Source organism: Callionymus lyra, chromosome 13 (assembly GCF_982586985.1).
Source record: "Callionymus lyra chromosome 13, fCalLyr1.hap1.1, whole genome shotgun sequence".
NCBI lineage: Eukaryota > Metazoa > Chordata > Actinopteri > Syngnathiformes > Callionymidae > Callionymus > Callionymus lyra.
The window spans coordinates 15424008-15444598 of NC_141830.1; the positions used below are offsets into that span (position 1 = coordinate 15424008).

At 36.6% G+C, this 20591-nt stretch overlaps 1 protein-coding gene across 2 annotated transcripts in view; it reads left to right on the top strand.

The window, feature by feature from the left end:
- Positions 1 to 947: 947 nt before the first annotated feature.
- The window catches only part of cep128 (centrosomal protein 128), a 31204-nt gene continuing 11560 nt past the window's right edge, over positions 948 to 20591 (top strand). The window contains exons 1-19 of one of the 2 annotated variants that reach the window (XM_087806281.1): positions 948 to 1191; positions 1861 to 1962; positions 2168 to 2378; positions 2476 to 2562; positions 3384 to 3510; positions 3836 to 3972; positions 4079 to 4170; positions 4974 to 5043; positions 5513 to 5611; positions 6824 to 6904; positions 6993 to 7067; positions 7146 to 7290; positions 7709 to 7848; positions 8425 to 8496; positions 9801 to 9986; positions 14143 to 14331; positions 15102 to 15563; positions 16723 to 16887; positions 18029 to 18193. In XM_087806281.1, the coding sequence (XP_087662407.1) occupies positions 1916 to 1962; positions 2168 to 2378; positions 2476 to 2562; positions 3384 to 3510; positions 3836 to 3972; positions 4079 to 4170; positions 4974 to 5043; positions 5513 to 5611; positions 6824 to 6904; positions 6993 to 7067; positions 7146 to 7290; positions 7709 to 7848; positions 8425 to 8496; positions 9801 to 9986; positions 14143 to 14331; positions 15102 to 15563; positions 16723 to 16887; positions 18029 to 18193 (2550 nt within the window). In that variant the 5' untranslated portion in view covers positions 948 to 1191; positions 1861 to 1915. The remainder of the gene's footprint in view (positions 1192 to 1860; positions 1963 to 2167; positions 2379 to 2475; positions 2563 to 3383; positions 3511 to 3835; positions 3973 to 4078; positions 4171 to 4973; positions 5044 to 5512; positions 5612 to 6823; positions 6905 to 6992; positions 7068 to 7145; positions 7291 to 7708; positions 7849 to 8424; positions 8497 to 9800; positions 9987 to 14142; positions 14332 to 15101; positions 15564 to 16722; positions 16888 to 18028; positions 18194 to 20591) is intronic. The other variant, XM_087806282.1, reaches the window with a different exon arrangement.

Below are 20591 nucleotides of genomic sequence, written 5' to 3' on the forward strand. Positions count from 1 at the left end.
ATAAGTACTGTTGTGGTGACTTTAAATAATATATATTTTTAAACTATATATTCTTGCTATCTTGTTTAATTGCACTGCTTATTTCCACCAATCCAGTCTTATTCCAAAATGCAAAATTTAAAAAATATATATTGATTTCATATTGGCTGTCTTGGTGCTTGATTCTGTTTTTCTATTGCTTATTTTGTGTGTTATTTTGTTTCTTTTTTTTATTCAGTACTGCCCCCACAAACAAATCCTATGTTGTGTTTACAACACTGGATATAAAAGTTTTCTGATTCTGATATCATTACAATTTATCATACATCTGCTTCCTCTACTATTTCTTTAAACAACAAAAACACATTATTTAAAATGTTTTAAATAGTTTTAACATCATATGTGCGTCTATAACCTACTATAGTATGACCAAACATAAAAAAAAATCCATTAACAATTCGTCTTTGTATACTTTTATTTTTAGTTATCATTGACATTTGTTTTGCTTTTGATCCAGCGTTCTTTAGTAGTGAGTAACGAAAATTATTTTTAATTTAAAAAACAAAAACAAAAACAAATGATTTATTGATATTTCTTTTCCCATCAGAAAGTTTACAGAAACGAATTAAACATACAATATATTTTAAATAATTATAAAAACAATAATAAATATAATAGTATACAGCAGAGGTGCATCACAGTACAGAGTTTTAAGAGAGTTAAATACACGAATCACGCCATATGATTTTTTTTTATCTTGCTTTATTCTGTCCTTCGTTATACTTTCTTTCTTTTCATTCTTTCGAACTCGTTTAGTAGCGGCAACACTGGCGCAAAAGTACATAACTGGACAATGTAGTTCGCTAACCCTCAAGTGTCACGCAGAATATACTTCGTAAGACTACGTCTCCCAGCATGCAGTGGCGAAAGTTTTAATTCCTGTGTTTTCCTGCACCGACGCGGCTCGTTCAAGTTTCTGTGGTGAAGAAACAACACAAGGTGTTTGAAGACTCTGCTGAATAAAAACAACAAACAACGTCTATTTTTAAATGAACACGTTAAGTCTGCACATGTACTGGTTTTATATTTTTTCATTCAATGTTTTGAGTTCGAGAGCTAACTAGCTAGTAGCCACCGACTAGTTGGACGGCACTTGTTGCTAAGAGGAGCAGCAACAATGTCCAAAAGTGATTTTTCAAGAACATGTTGACGGTGAGTCCTTCTTTTTATGTACTTTTATCAATTATGTTTTCAATATATATCCTCCTAACAGCGAGGACGCATGTCTATCTTAATGAAATTCGAGCTGAAGTAAATATACGCGAACTTGGACAAATTGACAGCTTTTTCTTCGTGAACATTTATTTCTAAATGCATTAAAATACTTTTATCATGTACGTTTTGAAAAAATACGTTTATGTGCATACTTCCTGAGCAAATGAAACAAAAGAAGGTACTTTATTATGTTTGCTGATACTAAGAGATGAGGAGAGTAGATATCGATAAACAAAAAAAAAGCTACTGATGCTGTTTCAATTCAGACCTCGGTATCAAAGTATTCAGGTTCCAAATCCAGGCCCTTTAACATTAGTATTAGTCTAAAAATATCGATATATATATATATAATACTTTTGCCTGAATGTGTTACACACTATTCTTGACATCACATGAAAATGAGGAACTCTATTATAAAACCTCGTCGACCTATCATTACTAATAATAACTAGATAGATAATAATAGATTTAAAGAAAACTAAATATATTTAGGGTTACCTATTACTTTGTTCTGCATACTATATAATGTCCACAGATTTGTCTCTATTATTATTATTTAACAGTACTATTGATGACCATTAATCGTTTGCTTCTTTGTTTTTTCAGCGTTTGAAGATTTCGATGGGTAGATCAGAAGTTTATCTTATAAGAGGCGAAGAAGATGCAAAAGATGAAAAGTGGGGGTGGAAGAGAGAGAATTCGTCGCAGGTGAGTCATAGAAAACTGTAAACGTTTTTGTTGTGTCTGAAGGCGTCATTTCAACAGTACTGATTAGCTACATAAAGTGATACAAGAAAGCCTGAAATGCAACAAAAAAAGGGCGTATCTGCATCACTTTGTGTGGAAAAACAAAGACAAAGGTTTCTCTTTGATTTTTTCTTTTCAACAATAACTAAATTACCTTCATCATCAGTCACTTTTTGGACCTCTCCAGTCAATCCGACCTGGCCTGGACCATGGACACATCAAGTGAGTCCGAGTCTTACGGAGGGAGGGACCACAAGTCATACAGTCGTGAGACCCACCGAAATCACAAAGATGGTGTGCGAGCCGACAGGGCTGACGGCGATGGCCCAGTGACTGACATATCGGTGAAGATGAACACCTTGGTTAGCACGTTACAGGTAAACTCCCTCTTGTTGTGACAAGTATCTGCAGATGTGTCGCAGAGCTCGGTTCTCGTGTAACTGCATTGACCATGATGTTACACTGTCTTTGCAGGACACCAGTCGAGATTTGTCCAAGGTGGACCAGATGCTGGGCCAGTACAGGGATCACACCGATCATAAGGCACAGGCCATGGCAATGGTGAGACTTAAGTTTTTACAACCATCATTTAAGATATTAAAATAATATTTGCTCTCTATGCTATATTTTAAGAATTTAGCTTTATTCAAAATTTCCCTAATGCTGAATCAGAATATTTTATAGCCAGTGTAAACATAACACATGTTTTTTTGTGTTTTCAGTCCAGAATAAAATAATAAAATAACACACAAAATAAGCAATAGAAAAAAAAGAACCAAGCACCAAGGCAGCCATTTCTTTTGGGCGAGCTGGAAATCCATTGAACTCATTGAATGTTTTTTTTTAAATGCTAAAGTCTAAACAAATTGAATGGATACAAAAAATGAGAGACAATATTATCAGTTAAAAAACTCATTTTTTATATTAAAAAACACTCTAATACTATTTTTAAATCTCTTCAAATAGTAAAATAACTCTACTTTTATTTAAAAGGGAAATTGTCACTTTCAGTCTCACTGTGAAATATTTTGAAGCTGCTATAACTTGTATACAAAAACAAAGTTAGTTTATCAAACACAACCAGCTTGTGTTCTTGCACCAGTACAGACACACTGTCGTAGAAAACAGCCATTGGTTTATTTTCACCAGATCACTGCCACTTCACCACTATGTTGTGTCAATAATGTGTTGTACTTGCCTCTATGTACTGACTGTATGTGAAATGAGTCTTAAATAATATTTATTATGGTCTTAAAAAGTCTTAAAAAGTGATTGTGTAATGTTTGTGTTGTTTCCACAGAGCTATCAATTTCACCTTTTAGTAGATGTGCATATTAGATATCCCAGTACTGACTTTATATTTTCAATTTGTGGCCGACAAGCTTCGAGACGACCTGAAGGAGTCCATCATTCAGTTGCATTCACAGCGGCTGAGTCGACCCAACGGTGCCCACTCTGCCTCACCCTCCTCTCTCCACAACAGCGACCTAGACAGTGGCTCAGGACCAGGTACTTCAAACTAACCACCAACAGAAATAACAAGAGAAAAAACATGTTTTTCCCAAGTCACGTAAGGGCCAAATTCAAGGGGCCAAGTCATTTTATGTGGCCCCCAGATGGTAATCTCAAAATCAATTTATGTTCCTGTTTATATGGTGGCCTATAATGATTCAATTGTTAAAGATAAGACAAAGAACCGAGATTATGAAACTCAACAATTATACAGTGGTGACAGTTTGATGAATATACACTTCAACCTGCGACTTTGACCACTAGAATATTTCGGCACCTTGTGTAATTTGAGTTTGTTCCATTTAAAAAAAATGTTTTTCAGGCGTCGGATATGTGGATCCTTCAGGTGACAGATGTTTCTTGCCAACCTCACCACTGAGAGACACCAAAAGTCCGGGAAGGAGAAGACGGTCCCACTCCACTGGGGTTCGCTTCCAACAAAACCTGCCAGAAGAGGAAGTAAGTGAAGATGCCAGTGATATTTACTAAGCATTCTCAGTTAGTCCTGTCTTCCAATGTAATGTAGTATGATGAGATTCCTTCCCTTCCTGTGGCTGCGACACAGATTCACACACTGCACAGATCCCTGAGGAATCTGCAATGTGACCAGAAGAGACTTGCAGTCGATCTGGACCGAGAAATCCTCAGGAGGAACAGGTATTGAAATGGAACAATGAATGAATGAATAAATGAAGCCACATTACTGTTGGAATAAAAATCCTAAATAAGATGCTTAAATTTAATATAATAAATAGATAGATGGATACACTTTATTGAAATAAGGGGTCTAGTGGGAACAAGAACATATTTGTATTAATGTCAAGGTACTTTACTCAAACAATACTGTATCCTCTCATCCTCAGTCGTCACCAAATTTTGTGGGACTTCATTGTACTTGGGCGTGTTGACTGCTGCCATCTAGCAGCGGGAAGTCTAACTGCAACACATGAACAAATGCTGTGATTATTTTCATGTTAAATGAAAAATAAAACAATTTAATTGTTTTATTTTCCACATTTATTTAATTATAACTGGCATGGAATTCTCATAAAAATATGATTTTGAATTTTTTTTTAAATATTAAAAAGAAGTAGATAGTGCTTTTGAAAATGGATACAGTATAATCTAAAAATGATTGACGCTGTATGGATATTTTCTAACCCCCCTTGAAAGAATACACCGTACTAGTGTGTAAGCAATTGTACTTCTAATTTCTACACAAAAGTTAGTTGTATAATGAAACCACCTTTTCTTTGTCCATTCGTTTTTATAAAAAAAAATGTTGAGGTCAAAATCACGATTGCGATAATTACATTCTGACATTTAAATTTTATTAAGAGACCTTTGCTGAAGTTAGTTCACCTGTGTACTTTAACATTTGAAGATGTGTTGTTCCTCTTGCATTATTCATGTCTGTCAGTCAGAATCTTTTATGAAAGCCCAAATCATTACTCTCACAGGTCAGAAATTGACACCAGGCGAGCGATGGAGGACCTCACAGGGTTCATGGCATCGCCTCACCAGGGTTCAGTGAGTTGTGCTTTTTGTCTTCCCTCGCGTAATTAAAATGAAAGTATCAAGAGTCCTGTGTGTCCTGATGATATTTGAATAATTAGTACGTGTGTGTTGGTACAGTCGAATGACATTCACAGCTGCTATATTTTACCTTCTTTCTGTCTCTTTAAGGCAAACATTCTCGCTAGTGATGGTCTAATGAAGTTTCATGAAGCAGTGTCATTATTTTCAGAGTCCACTAGATGGCAGTCTTTGCACTATTTTCCTTGTATTGATCATTTTAAAGGGATGGCACCACCTACTGACCTCTAAACAACATGACACTGCTTCATGTAGCTTCATCAGACCAGCACCAGTGCTCGATTCCTTATTGGTTAAAAAACCATCTTCGAATACTGAGTTTTGTAATTAAATTTGTGTAATATATGCTTCCTGCATCTATAATGCCTCCCGCATGAGACATTGACTCTCTCGCTGTTTGCAGGTGTCAACTCAAGTAGAACGCCGGCTACAAGAGCTGGAGAGGAGCACAGACAGACAGTGGCAGACGACTTCTCCGAGCGCCTCTACGGAGGAACTGCAGGTGTTTTTCTTATCAGTCTTGCATCCTTCACTTTGCTGCCACACCATCTAATGAACATAGAATGTGTCCTTAGAAGATATTTGCGCCATGGTAAAACTTGCCGTTTATAATATATTTGAATGTCTCATAGTATAGTTTAAATATTCATGCTACACATTTTATACGTGAGCCTCTGATTTCACAGTGACTTTTCATTTTGTTGTGACCTGGCAACCGTTTAAATCTCTAATGCTCTTCTGTCCTTTGTTGTACTGGCTGTGTTCACCGCCCACACAGTCTCTAATGCAGAGCAATTATTTTAATAATTTATGTTTTAATTTCTGAAATACTGCTATTCTTATGTCATAACACGCAGTGCCTTAAATGGCCGCTGTGTGGTGCTGTGGTGCCGTTTTTTCCTCTTCAGAGCTTGATGGAAAAGAATCTTCATCCCAAGTTGTCTAATGATCATAGCTTCCATTTCATTTGCATTTCTGCCTTCTTTAGTGCCTTAATGGGGCACCAGCAGAGTCCTGGTGGTGGCAAATGATGCATTTGTCCAAAAATTAAGGGTTGATAAACATGAGAGATGAACTCAAGAGGAAAACAATGGCTTCTATGCAGAGCAAAGCAGACGAGGCGTGAGAGCAGAGGGCACAGTTATCCTCCAGCTATACGCCGTCTGTGATGTGAATCAAATAGATGATTGGGTGGATGTTACTATGAGCATCTGTTAGAATATTGACAGTGTCTCGCTCAGAGTGATTTTAGCCTCTTAAAATGTCCTTCATTTAGTCGCAGGCCACTTTATAAATCATTATGCTACATTATGTCCAGATGGAATCAGCAGAGTTGAAGATAACTGTGATCACTGCTCTAATGACGGCACACACACACACACACACACTCAGACGTCATTTTGAGACTTAAGCATGACACCCTAATTGGACTGAGGGATTGTCAATTAAAGGGGGAACACAAGTGGAATGTCTTAATCACAAATAAGAACATCAACTTTCTTTTAAGTCTGACATTAAGATTTAAAAATTCTACACCAATAAAGGCCTGTTCAACTAGAAATTCAGACCAGATCTTGTTAAAACCCGTCGTTAATTTGTTCACCCAAGTAGATGTTTAATGCCCTATACATATCATTGTGTAATATATATGATTAAATGTTGGCCTTATAGATGTGATCTCAATCACTGTCTCATGGGATGATATGTTTCACAGACTTCAGGGAAGCGCAAAGTTCATAAAAAAGAGGAAGCCACGACATCAAGGCTGCAGAGAGAAGAAAGAGAAAAATCCAAGGTAAAAAAAAAAAACAGGGCTCTGCTCATTTTTAAAAGTCTTGTCCAAGTTTAAACAAACATCTTTGAAGCTGAAACTTTTCCTTTAGATGGAACAGCAGCTGGAAAGAGTGCAGAGATTGTTGGAGCACTCGGAAGACAGCAGAGAGTCTCTTGTTTTACAGGTTTGAGACTGAGCACCATGGGGTGATGTACAATTCTGGTCTATGCTTTGAATATATTGATGGTGGTTTTTTTTTAAGGTACATGAAATGCGGAATGAGGTGCTGCAGGCAAGAAGGGAGAAAACCGAAGTGGAGAGTGTCCCAGTTGAGTCTTTGCGGCTGCCCGCTAAGATACAAGGCAATGACGCTGACCGGGATAAAGGCAGAAATGGATCCCGACCAGGTATCATTGATAGATTAACGATTAAAATGATTCTGTTTTCTGCACAAAGTTAAAGTTATAAATATTTGTAATGTTTTTTTCATCTTCATATACTGACCTACATTTACTTGAATGATTGAAACGTATGTGTGTTATAATTTCACTACTCTATAATATATTTATTTCCTTTTTCATAAATACTTTTAATTAAAGAATATTAGGTTATCACATTAATACAATGCCTTAATTTTAATCTGGTTAAATTATATAATATGTTTAATGTGTGGCAGGTTAAAGGGTGATCATGAAAAAGTCGTTACTTTAGATGATGTCACAGGAGTTTCTGAAGATGATTTTCTGGTTTATGGACTGCTTAATGTGGCTGTTTAAAATTAACAGATGTCATTGTGTTTTTTTCTTTTATTTTTCTCAAATGCAGATTATTCTGAGCTGGAAAAAGATGTGGCAGAGTTGAGAGTTCAGCTCTGCAAGGCCTCAGTCCAAGGTGAAGTTGAAGATTTGAAAAGAGCTCTGGAGCGCAAAGAGATGGAAAGGGTCAAGTTGAGTTTGCAAGTGGAGGTTTGTGCAGCAGGACGGGTCATGATATATTAACGTGGTGATGTCTTCCGCGAAACTGAAAACGATGTTGAATTCACAGGGAAGGGCCGTAAAATTGAAGAGAAATAAAGCTAAGTTTAAAGTCAGAATTTTTATCCATGTTTTACACGTTTGATAACTGCTCTGCAGAAATTCAGTTAAAGCAGGAAAATATCAACACAAGCAACACAAGAACATTTAAGACCAAACATCAAATATGCTTGAAAACTTCGCGTTACCAGGAAATGCCTTCAAGGTCCACTTCATCATAATGAATACGTGTTAGTGATAAAATGGATGCTGGAATAAACCCCACAGTAAAGAAACATAGTTGGTACTGTTAGATAATCCCCTTGTAAGCTACTGCATTTTATAGTTCATCCTCACATTTTTTTATCTCTTCCTTTGTTCTTCTCTTTCTTCTCAAACCCTTTGCTCTTCTTTCTCCATTGTTGTTGGCTTCAACTATTCTCCACCTTCACTTTGAAACGCTGCTCTTTTTTTTTCTCCATAAATAAACGCATTAACACTCGCTCACACCGCTTCTGTGCTCCCCAGGAACTGTCATCAAACCTGGCACGGACAGAGCAGCAGCAGCTGCGGATGCTGGAACAGTTAAAAGACATTCAGGTGATCTTTTTGTTTGGATTGTTTTGGATTGATTTTTACATTTGTAGTAAAATTCAGGCTCCAATCAAGACATAAAAACACATTTAAAAGGTCCCTTACTATGCTCAATTCACAGGCTTTTTGAAGAAAATTAGTTATTTTAATTTGAAATTTTATTGTCACAATTCTCAGTTGAGCAGACGCACACCTTTTTAAAAAAAACAAACTCAATGGCTTTCCAAGGTGTTTGTAATTGCATGGCAAACCACCGTTTAAAAGGCACTGCTAGAGTTTAACAAAACTGCGTCGACTTCTTCTGCGGGTATACGCCACAGCCTATTTTGGGCATCCTTCCTAGTCACATATTTCCTCTTCATCAGCTTCCTGTCAAGCCTCAGCATCAGTAATGACTCCATATTTTCTTCGAAATTATTTGAGAATCTGTGAATCATATTTAAATGAACAGGAACCGGTGATTCTTCTCTGTGCAATCAGAAAAATAAAAATAAAAACATGAATTTCAACTGGATTACGAGTTTACATTCGTAAACATTTCCGACATGGATCACACACTGTTAGAAATGAGTGCAGACGTGTTTCAGTGTAAATGTTTATATTTTACACATGGGGTTATTAACACTAATACTTTATAAACAGAGAGGATAAGGGGCTTGTTTGAAACGTCTTGATATCACCTTCAAAACTGTTAGGAAGTTAACAACTCTTTTCATTCTGGATATTATGAACTTTGAAATTTTTTTGTCTGGCAAAAAAGGGGCCTCATTTGCTAAGAGTGCGTGTGGCACTCTTAGCAAATGAGGCCCCTGGTAAATAGTTATGATACATGTCTGCATCAAAATAAGCCAAAAAGAGATTGAACAAAACACGCCGTGTAAAAATATTCTCACCATCAGAACAATGGTGACACAGAGTGTGCTTTTATTTGAAAGGAAAAGGGGTAAAATAGAACAAGGTATAAAAACAGGTACCCACATAAGAAATGTTTCCTCCTGTTTCACATTTTGTCATTGTGACGTGTGTGATGTGATATTCTGGCGTTCACTCAAATTCATCTTTTTTTGGTGACAAGAACATCTTTAAAGGGTTAAAGTATACATTTGTATTGCGTGTCTGTATCAATAAAATTACATATTTTTTCTTCTTTGTTACAGAATGCTGTGACTCATACACATCATACATATTTCATTGATTCCTTTTTGACGATCTGTCACTTCTTTGGAAACAATCATTGAAAAAGATTACATTATTATGAACCGGCAAGTACCTGTTTTCTTTTTATCATTGAAAGGAAAATCTATTTTCAGTGCCGAGTGGAGGACGAGAGGAGAGAGAAGGAGGCTTTGCTGCAGCAGAGCACCAGTAGCAGAGATGAATTGAAGACCAGGGCCCAAGAGGCTATTCGCCGATGGAGGGCAAAGTGCAAGAGACTGCAGAAGGAGTTTGATGAGTGGAGGGAGCAGGCTCAATCCCAGGCTGGGGGGGCCTTGAATGTAAGCTAAGGCTTTTTTTCCCCTTTAAATATCAATGTCACATTGTAGAGGAGAGAAGCAGTAACACAATTTGCTTTGGTGGTTGGACATATTGGTAGTGAATGAGCAATACAAGAATCAAGACACTATGAAAAGTCAATGATCACGACAGAATATATGCATTTAAGACGCTCCAGACTGCAAACAAAATTTACATTTTCAGACCTAATCTGGAGACATTAAAGCACAGCTGCGCCGTGGTGCGACTGAGAGACCTGTTAGTTTATCCTTCATGCCTGCAGTGAGTGGTACTTGCAAACTGCTGTATCTATGATTGTTGACTGACGAGAAAATAATAATGTGGGCGGTTGTTGCGCTACGGCATTTACCATTTGCCATGTGCTATAGATGTATATGGTAGCAGCCAGCTTGATAACAAGTTCACACTTTTAATATTTAAGATGAGTCTGAAAGCCTGAATGTTTTAAGCTGCTAAATACACTAAGAATGTATTTATTTGAAATTGACCAACAATTGTAATGATCTTTTTTAAAACGGTAGCAGGGAACATTTACCCTGGTTTCGCACTAAAAGCAGTTATTTTGCCGTGTGGAGAATAGAATAGAATAGGTTAATGCAAATCCTTCAGATGACTTGGATGAAAAGTGGGACCCCGTTTTCCATGGGTTCCACAATATGGATTGGCTCGTAAAGTAAAGTTTGTCCAGTGAATTAAAAAAAAAAAACACCGTTAAAAAAACGTTGAATCACTTTTAATTAACACAAAGTTCACAATTTTGTTCGACACTAGACCCAACCGAACAATCTTAAATGCACACAACAGCGTATTACACATAATAGATCCAGATACATATAGTACAAGTCCCAAGATGGTCTGAACACCGTCTCACTTGGTTGAGTGGACTTTTCTTATATTGAACATAAGCTCAAAATAGACATCCTCTTCTCCTCAGAAAGTTTCCTGAAGATTATAAGACATCGTGCAAAGAAGTTGTCAGGGTTATCTCACTGGCCCTTAGACGTAAAATATTTAACAGGCATTAAAAGTTGAGAGGTGATTCTCATAAAATTTAATCTGGATGGAATGGAACATGCTGGATTCATGAAACTTAACAGAAGCAGGTCAGGCCTGAGACACACTCCGAGGTATGCTGCAATGATTTTTAGGATTCCTAATGCATTATTTAAAGGCTGTTCTTGTTAGCGCCAAGACTATGACACAAGTTAATCTCTGTGAGTGGCATTTCATCATTTGCTATTTATTTTGGATATATAAACTGTTAAAGGGCCATTAATACTTACTTATATTAATACTCAGGCTTTCCCTGATTTTCTGGAACTCCTGTTGTGTTATCAGTGTTATCTTGACCTTTAAAGTATATACTTTATTGAATATTGTTTTGATTGTTTAAGCGCTTTGTGACCCTGGTCTGGAAAAGCGCTATATAAATAAAAATTACTTAATTACTTACTTATATTGCATATTATATGCCCATCGAAAAATGCCTACCTTTCTCAAATGTATATATTTTGTGAATGGATTTTACATTGATGAGTCTTTGAACGATTATAATTTTCGCATTTTGTCAATATATTGTATTGTTTAAACCAGCTGTGTCTTTCTATGACTCATCCTGTTATAAAAAGTGTGAAAACTTGTTTATATATAATACACTTTTTGGTTTTTAATGAATGAACAGTTCTATATCTTCTAATTACTGTACATTGGGATTAAAAATAACATTAACTAATAAGGCACAGTTTTTATAGAATGTGTGTAACGAATGCTATCTAGAATGTTGCCTTGTGTTAATATTTCTTAGTTTCAGTTTCTTTTCCTTCCAAGATTGTAGATGCAGCCAGTCTCCAACTCATTTTCACAGAATCAACAAAATCCAGCAAAATATGACAGTGCTAAATCTTAGTATGGCTCACAGACAAGACATCATTTGGCAGCTGAGGCCCATGGTGGGTTTGTCTCAAATGATCCAGCTAGTGCTTCTGCTGATGCTGACTACCTTGCAGTTAGCCAGCTGGCAGCGTTATTATCAACAACTGTCTGTGCTCTCCTCTATTCCACAATTTCAAAAATAATGCGGTCAATACAGACTGAGCACAAATATGGATTTCTAACTCAACTTGTAGTTGGATTGATAAACTCTGGTGCTTGATTCACAAGAATAAAATACCCAAATAAAAACAATATATGTGGGAGAACATTTTTAAAACAGTAATCACTTAATGATGTTCAAGTTACATATTCCACCGTCAATTTCTTTAATATTAAAATTATTTAATCATATACATATGGAAACTAACATCACATAATTTAGTTTCTGAAGCCTTCAGTTACTTTACATTTTCTATTCCCGTTTTCCTTCTCAATGAAAATATATTTGAGTGCTGTAAATTGTGTTAACCCTGTGTTATTTTTTGTGAAAGTGTTTTTTTCAACTAGAAAACGCAGAGACATCAGGTTGAATCAAATCTACTCAAAAACAAAATATTAAACTCAGTCTGTCTTACACAACCTCTGGTAAAGTAGTTCAATGTCTTTTCTTCACATTGTTCTCCAAGATGCAGTTACAAAATGGTTTTGTTTCTCTGTTCCACATCTTCTTTTAATGGATTATACTAATTAAAATCTCGCTCTAGCAACAGGACAAGGGGACTTTTCTAAAGTAATGAATTTCATTTCAAGCTGTTTTTGGTAATCTTAATAACTCAAATCAACTTTGTAATGAATTCTCATGATGAAAGGAGTTACACACATATCACTTTAACTGTATCAACGTAGCCCTTATCAGGTCAGAGTATAATTAAGAAACTGATCACAATGTTTGAGTATTTGTGTTTTGTGATGAATATTTAAATACATTTATATAATATCAACATTTAAATGTATGCATATAGCAGACACTTTTCTTCAAAGCAACTTTTTTTTTACAGACCCTTTTATCCCTTTACACACACAACCACACACTGATGGGAGTAGGCTGTGACCCGGAACTCATTCGGCTACTAGCCAACCACTATGTTCAAACTAAATATACGTGTATTTTTATTATAGAATGACCTTTTGTAATTGTGTTTGTAGTCATGATGGGTTATTGAGGACTCACGATGCAGCATCAGCATCATTTTTAACAGAGAGTGCCATCTAGTGGCCTTTTAAAATGATGACACTGAATCAAGATTCAGCTCCAACAATGCAACATGCTCTAACATGAGGCCTCATCAACCCACCACTACTGTAGTTTGTAGTATACTGTATTTTAGTTAAATATGATCAAACGAACTGTAATGATTATATATTTTTGCAATACACGCTGTTTTCCTTTATGTTTTCCTTAAATCACAGCATATAATGGAGCCCCTTGGAAAATGTAATTGCCCACCCCTGCTGTAGTGATTCAAGGAGGTCCAAGTGGTTGTTTGTGAAATGTAATTGCTTCAGAGGTTAACACTATGTCGGATTACTTTACATGCCACCCTCTAAAATGTTCGATACTGTACCTATATTAAGTTGCTGTGTTTCCCATCTAAGGAGATTGCAGATTGAAGCTCCCACTGTCAATTGAATTATATAAGCAAATGTATTCAAATAGTTTAGTTCCTTCACAGGAGGAGCGATGTCATGTGTTTACGGAATAATTAGTAGCTTATTAGCTTGAAAGTCACCTCCCAATGATTTCCATTCCATTTGAACGGAGTCACCTCCAAACTTGCAGTCAGCAGCTTAACCGAGAGACAGACAGACTGACTCCCACCTGGCATTCTCGACGTGACCGGAATTAATTACTAAATCATTTCTGCCCCCTTAATGAATAAGGATTGAGAATCAAGTGCTCAATTAAATGATTAGGTTCTGCGCTACAGCAAAGTCTTTGCAAATTCCAGTCAAAGCTGAGTATTAGAAGCAATCTTCCTTGAACAGGCTGGACTATTGTCCCTTATCAGGGAGCTGAGTGCTGGTTTTTCCCCTATCAGTGCCAAAGCTGCTGCTGCATATGTTTGCTTCACGTCTCTCATGTCACTGCTTTTTCCTGCTCGTATCATTATTGTCAGAGCTCCTCTTTTACCATCCTCCTCCACCTCCTCATCCTCGTTTGTCATTATTCATTTTCGTACACCTCTCTCCCTCTTCTCCCTCCAGGCAGCAAAGGAGAAAGAGATCTCGCAGGCCCAGTTGAAGGCGCTGAGCCAGCAGGCCGAATCGGCCCGCAGGGAACTCGCTGAAATCCTCGGTCGCTCGGCCCAGCGCGAGGAAGAGCTTCATCGCAAGGACGTGGAGCTGTCAAAGACCTGCCAGCACCAGTTGTCATTGGAGCAGGAAATCCGAGAGGTGTGGGTCAAAAATAGAATTTCCATTTTTTTTTTTTTTAATAATTCATTTTCATTTTTGACCTTTAATTGATTGGTGAAATTGATCTTCATGTGGCAAGCTGGGGTTTCTATTTTAAGGAGTCATGTGTCCATGAGGTGCTTGTGTTTGTGATTACATGTTGCATACAACAGTCATTCATATATGTAAGATAATATAGGGGCCGTTTTACTTTTTACCATTTATTAAAAATCCGGTCACAACCAAAAGGGTTTTGACCTATCATCGAGTTTAAAACGCTAATGAGGTTTAACAATAAAGTGCTGACATTTTCAGAGCTCAATGCTCTAGATTGAGCAACGTTTTAAAATTGTGTTGAGATAATGTTCACATACATATATATATATATATATATATATATATATATATATATATATAAAACCAAACATTATAAGATGTTTCATGAAACATCATCGTTCCACCGCAACAATTTATTTCAGTAGAATAATCCAGTTTCACTCATGGTTCAATTCAAAAGTAAACCAAGGTCGAAAAAGCTTCTTCACTTATCAAAGATGGGAAGTACTTGACAGTTTTTCCCAGAGTGGATGAAACATGCTGAAAAGCAGGTTGATTCAGATGGAGGTTTATTGATGCTGACCTTTATAGCCCTTTTAAACAAGAAACTATGGATTGATGATGGTTTACTTCACTTGTTTGCAATGTCTCAGAAACTACGATTCATATTTAAATGTTGATTTCTTTTAAATGAAGCATTTTTACCTGTCTAGGTCAAAGCAACCTCCACTGCTCTTCAGGAAGAGAATCTGCGTCTCACAGACATCCATGACAGACTAAGAGAAGAGAACCAAAGGCTTGAACTGCGTCTCGACACACAAGCGCAAAACTCTCAAAAAGACAAAAATATTCAGACCCAACTCCAACTGGAATTGAAGCGCATGACCTCGGCGCACACGCAGCTCGTTCAACAGTTGGCAGAGGAGGAAAGAAAATCCAAGAGGCTACAGGAAGGCACAATGGAACTGCAGGCGAAGCTGACGGTTGCACAGGAAGAGCGTGGTACTCTAGCAGCACAGCTCCAGCTGCAGAAGGAGGTTCACATCAAGGAAATGGACAACATGAAGGCGACGGCTAAAGAGAGCCAGAGAAAGAAGGATTATGAGGTTGAGGAGAAACTCAGACACTGCAGTAAGGAGCGGGATGAAATCCAGGCACATCTAAAGTGTGTTAAGGTATAATTTTAGTAAAAACATCAGGTATTCTAAGCCATGCTTGATGTCTCTAAGGGTCTTTCTCTCTAAATTCCCCGGTTTTATGCAGCTTGAGGTCGATTCAAATGCTTGTTTCAATTCCAAATACTCTGATTTGGTAACATCTACTAAAAAAGTTTACCTCATTGGCTCAGAGTTTGTACTGATTGAGTGTGTGTGAGGCAAGGATATCAGAACTCCTTATTGTTTCACATTCTCTGAGGATCATCACGCCAGTACCAGGGCTGCAAGCATGAATATTTAAGAACCATGATATCAGACCTGACAACCCACAGGACTGGAGATAGACTGCACTTGATTCACTTCCCTAGTTCTCGACCCAAATTCCTTTAGTTTCTTCTACATCAGCAATGATGGTTTTTCCTCCCCTCGATTCCCCGTACTGATTGTATCTTCAGGGCCGTGGTCCTTCGTGATATGGTGAAGTTTAGCCCATTAGCAGTGCTGAATACCATTATTATCTGAAACGGCTCTTTGTAATAGTATCATTTCGGAGTGCACTGAGGACAAGGGCATTTACTAGAATGATTAAACTACTTGCCTGTGGGTGCTGCAGATGTCCCCAAGATGTCCACCCAATCTTCTCCTGGCAAAGCTAATATTGCCCACTTTTACACACTTGCCTGGCTTTAAATAGCCACACATTTATCAGCCTTCTTCTTTATCTCGGCTTCTTTCCGTCTCATTGGCCTGGATCCCTTTCTACCCTTTTTGGTTGGAATATTGAACATTTCTACACATTTATCAAGCAATTATTAATTCTTATCATTTCCAATTCTTTTTATCAATTTAAAACAAACTGCATTCATTTTATGTACCGTAAACTGACAATATATTATTGATGGGTTAATGAAGCTTCATGAATTAATATAGTTGTTTTTAGAGCACACAACCTGACATTTTTAAACTGAGCGTGACACTTACTAGATTCTAAAAATTAAATCACTACCACATAATTAAAGCATTTGGTGATCTATTTAAAATGGTAGTTCGGGTGAAGATGTATAGTCCACAAACATGGATTACCATTTAGCTATTAATTAATGTGTTTTTAGCAACCTCAAAATGATCTCCCGCCGTGTATTCGTCAAATCATTCTAACTGTGTCTCTCTCCTCCAGACAGATGCAGCAGCTGACAAGGAAATGTGTGACCTGTTGCGCATCAAGCTGGACAGGAGCAAGGGCGAGTGTTCCAGGTTAACACTCCAGCTGAGAACAAAAGAAGAATCGCATTCACTTATCCAGCAGAAGTACAAGCTTCTCAAAGAGGAACTTGGTGAAAAAGTAGGACTTTTTTTCAAACGAATTTGATTACGTTCTCATCATCGGTTCACTGCTGATGATACTCTCCTGTCATTTGACATTTCCGACAAACATGCAACTCATCACCCCAAAAAAACAAAAAACTGATAAGGACAGGATTCGGTCAATGTGGTAGATGTTTTAGCTTTCAATGTGCATTTGTGTCTTTCGAGTGACGTGTGTCATTTTTTGGGTGAAACATTCTCCAGTGCTTTACACAATTACAAAATGTTGCAATTTTGATTCTTTTTTCTGTATGATTTTTTTTTTTGCCCATTGACAGAAGTGGGGTCACCTCGTTGCATCTGTACGCAGCGACACATTTATCAACGAAGACTATAAGAACATGTTTAAGCTATAAGTTTAAGAACAGAAACGGAAGTAGATTCCCTGACAAGGAAGAAAATGGTCGTCAATTTTAGTAAATTAAAAATCATCATCTTTATTTATTATTATTTATTATTTATAAATATGGATTTAATACCATCAAAAATTGGTTTCAATTTCCATGCGGGTTATCTGTCTTATTTCGTCCCCCTTATATTTTACAAAAATAGTTGAAATTCTGTGAATCATCCTTACTAACCTTACCTAGTATGTTATATATATGGTTCAAAGTTTTTTTTAATGGACACATTGGAACTTTGATAAGTTTCCTTCCCCCTAAAATTCCGGTCCCCCCCATCCCCCCATGGGATTCAGCAGTAAAGGAAATTAATGAATAAATTAAATAATATTGATAATAATAAATATCACATAATTAGTTAGTACACATAATAAATATAAATAATAATTTTACATTATTAAACAATAAAACATAATTCTAATTATATTAACAACAATACACATTCATAACGAGACAATATATATTACCGGATTTGAAGATGTCTCTGGCTTGCACAAAACTACTAATTTCAGCCTGGAAAATCCAAAACTTGTGTTTAACTAGAGAAATTATGAGAAATTTACAGCGCCGATTTGATTAAATATTTAGCTCTATATCAATGCAGTCAAAGGTTTTTGTAATGCTTTTTATAATCGAATACAAGCTGTGCAAGTGTAATAAAAAAAGAGACTTGGAAAATGTTTAGGAATAATTCACTTCCCATCCTATCATTCACAGATCAAGTCTGATGAGCACAGTCAAGTGACTAAATCGGAGCTGGTTGGCTTGGAAGAGAAAATATCACGCATTGAGACGGAACAAGAATCGATTCTTACCTCTGTTGGCGACGAGCTGGACGCAGTCTGCCGTAGCCTGGCGAAAAACGGTGAAGACAAAATAAAGGTATGCATGTGTTTTAAACTTGTATTGTCTTCAACTCTGATTTAAGAAAATAGAAAGGTCTTCCGATTTCATACATTTACAAAGTAAGTAAACCCAGACCTTTTTTTGCTGATCTCCTTCAAACTTCTATTTTAGCTGCTATATCTAAAGTAAAAAAAAATGGTTTATGCCTTTTTAAATCCATAGTCATCATTTCGTTATTTTTCATTTTTAATTGTTTTTTTAATTTTTAGAATTAAACTTAACAATTGCTAGAAAGGCTAAAACTAAAAGGTCAAAGCATTTAGCTATTTGATTTTAGGCTGAGCTTGTTCAATATCAGAAACAGTAAAACACAAATAGTTTCTATGCCCATGATAGCCATGCAGTTTTAGACTGCAGTGATTGAACAGATAAATATCCAATTATCATAACACTGACAATAACTGCATTATTCCTGTCAAAGTAAAAGGGTTTGTGTTATACTCTTCAGAACATAATAATTCTTGTACAACTGGAGACTAATGAAAGCAGTCGCCTCTTAACTGTTCATATACTTACCAATCTTGTCCACCAACACAGCAGCAAGGTACATCAGACAGAGACTCGTATTGTCACGTCAAGGGAAAGTGAAACTTTATTTCTCTGACCAATGAGGTAAACATTAGCTGTGAGAATATATAATTGCTTTCCATTACCTCAAGATTTTTCTCGTTACCCTTCACTTGTTATTTCTGACCCTAAACATTTCCAAAAGGTCTTGAGACAAATTTAGAAAGCAAGATCAAAGATGTTATCATCATAAAGTGTTCAGGATATAATATGTTATGATAATAAAGTAAATCTAATCATATCTAATCTAAAATGCATGGGTTGCTGCTATTTGTTAGATGTTTTATTTTAGACTTTGCAGACAAAAGAGTAGCTTCCACCTCATTATCTCTCTACACACTAAAAACAAGGGATATATAAAGTTTGGCTATTTCATTTGCTCAAACTTTGTCTTTGTACTCTTTTTGCAACCCATTAAATGCGCGCACACAGAAGTACAATGACTTCTAGAATATAAGACATACCAACTACATTTTTAAAGAAAAAAACGAATTGCTGTAATGCTGTGCATAAAATATACAGTATACAGTTGAATGAAAAACCTTATCATCAGTATTTTCATCTTCACTCACATATTTCAACAGAATTACCTTTTCAAGATAAATGCATGTTTATATAGTTAAATCTGCATATACAATAAATTATGAACAAAAACAAGCTTGTGCAAAAGCTATGATGAATTACTTCAACATTTATATAAAATATTATATATTTGGTAGTTTTATATTAGGCTCATTCCGATGTTGTCAATCTTTATTGTCTTTTAATCAACCATGAGAAAAAGCTGTGTTGCTGGCCCAGGAGAGTCTGAAGAAAGGGTAACTGCTTATCCAAATAGCATCACTTACACTTGTGTTTAAAATGTAAATCTAAAATATATTTTGAGCTTCCTTAAGTTTATCTTTTACTTCACAAGTAAATCCTCAATAATCTCCCTCCACATGAAAACGGGTGACTTTCATGTTGGTTCTTGTAATTCTCAGGTTTTCTTCGAGGGGGGGTAAAGCAACACAAGCGAAACGTGTGCATTACCTGTGCATTAAAAACGAAAGAAAACTGTCACACTGTTAAATCTGTTGTAGCAGATACTTTGATACAATATCACTGCTGAAGAGAAAATAGTGGATTTTGTTATTCCCTTACCCCACAGACATCCCTTTCAACTCACAGTCTACATGTTTGGTTTTTTAACATTTCCACCTCCTTTTTGAGTCAGCCACCAAGTGGAGCGGCCTTTGATGGTAAAGTAAAGAGAGTTCAGGAGATGCATGGAGGCATTTTTATCCTCCCACTTGGTTTTTTTTTTTTCACTCGCACAGAGTGAGACCTTCACATAGCTGTATTCTAATGCTACGCTCAGATCTGTCAAGGAAGTAGTTTGGGGTAATGTGTTGGGCTTGGATCTTGTTCTGAGTGACTTCCTGGAAAAAGTTTGCTGACATAGTGACAAAGTTTCCTTCTTCGGCAAGGGGCTACCAGAGTCCAAGGACTTCTGTGTGGATTACATATATTTATTGAGGGTAGACATCCTTATTTCACATATTTTTTAGATGGCTCTGTACAAAATCCAGTACGTGAGTCGCATCTGAAAGAAGGAGCAAAAACTCGGGGGTTATATCTTGGGTTGGATGAGAGGCAGCAGCAATTCCTGTGAGGAAATACCATGTTTATTTATGTCCTGGTAAAATAGTTTGCTATAGAACTTGAAGTTGCCTAATTTAGGTGAAGGTTTTTGAACATTCTCGACCAACATGAACTTGTATCTCCTCAGGAAATTGAGCTGAATATGATGGACGTTATGCTACTC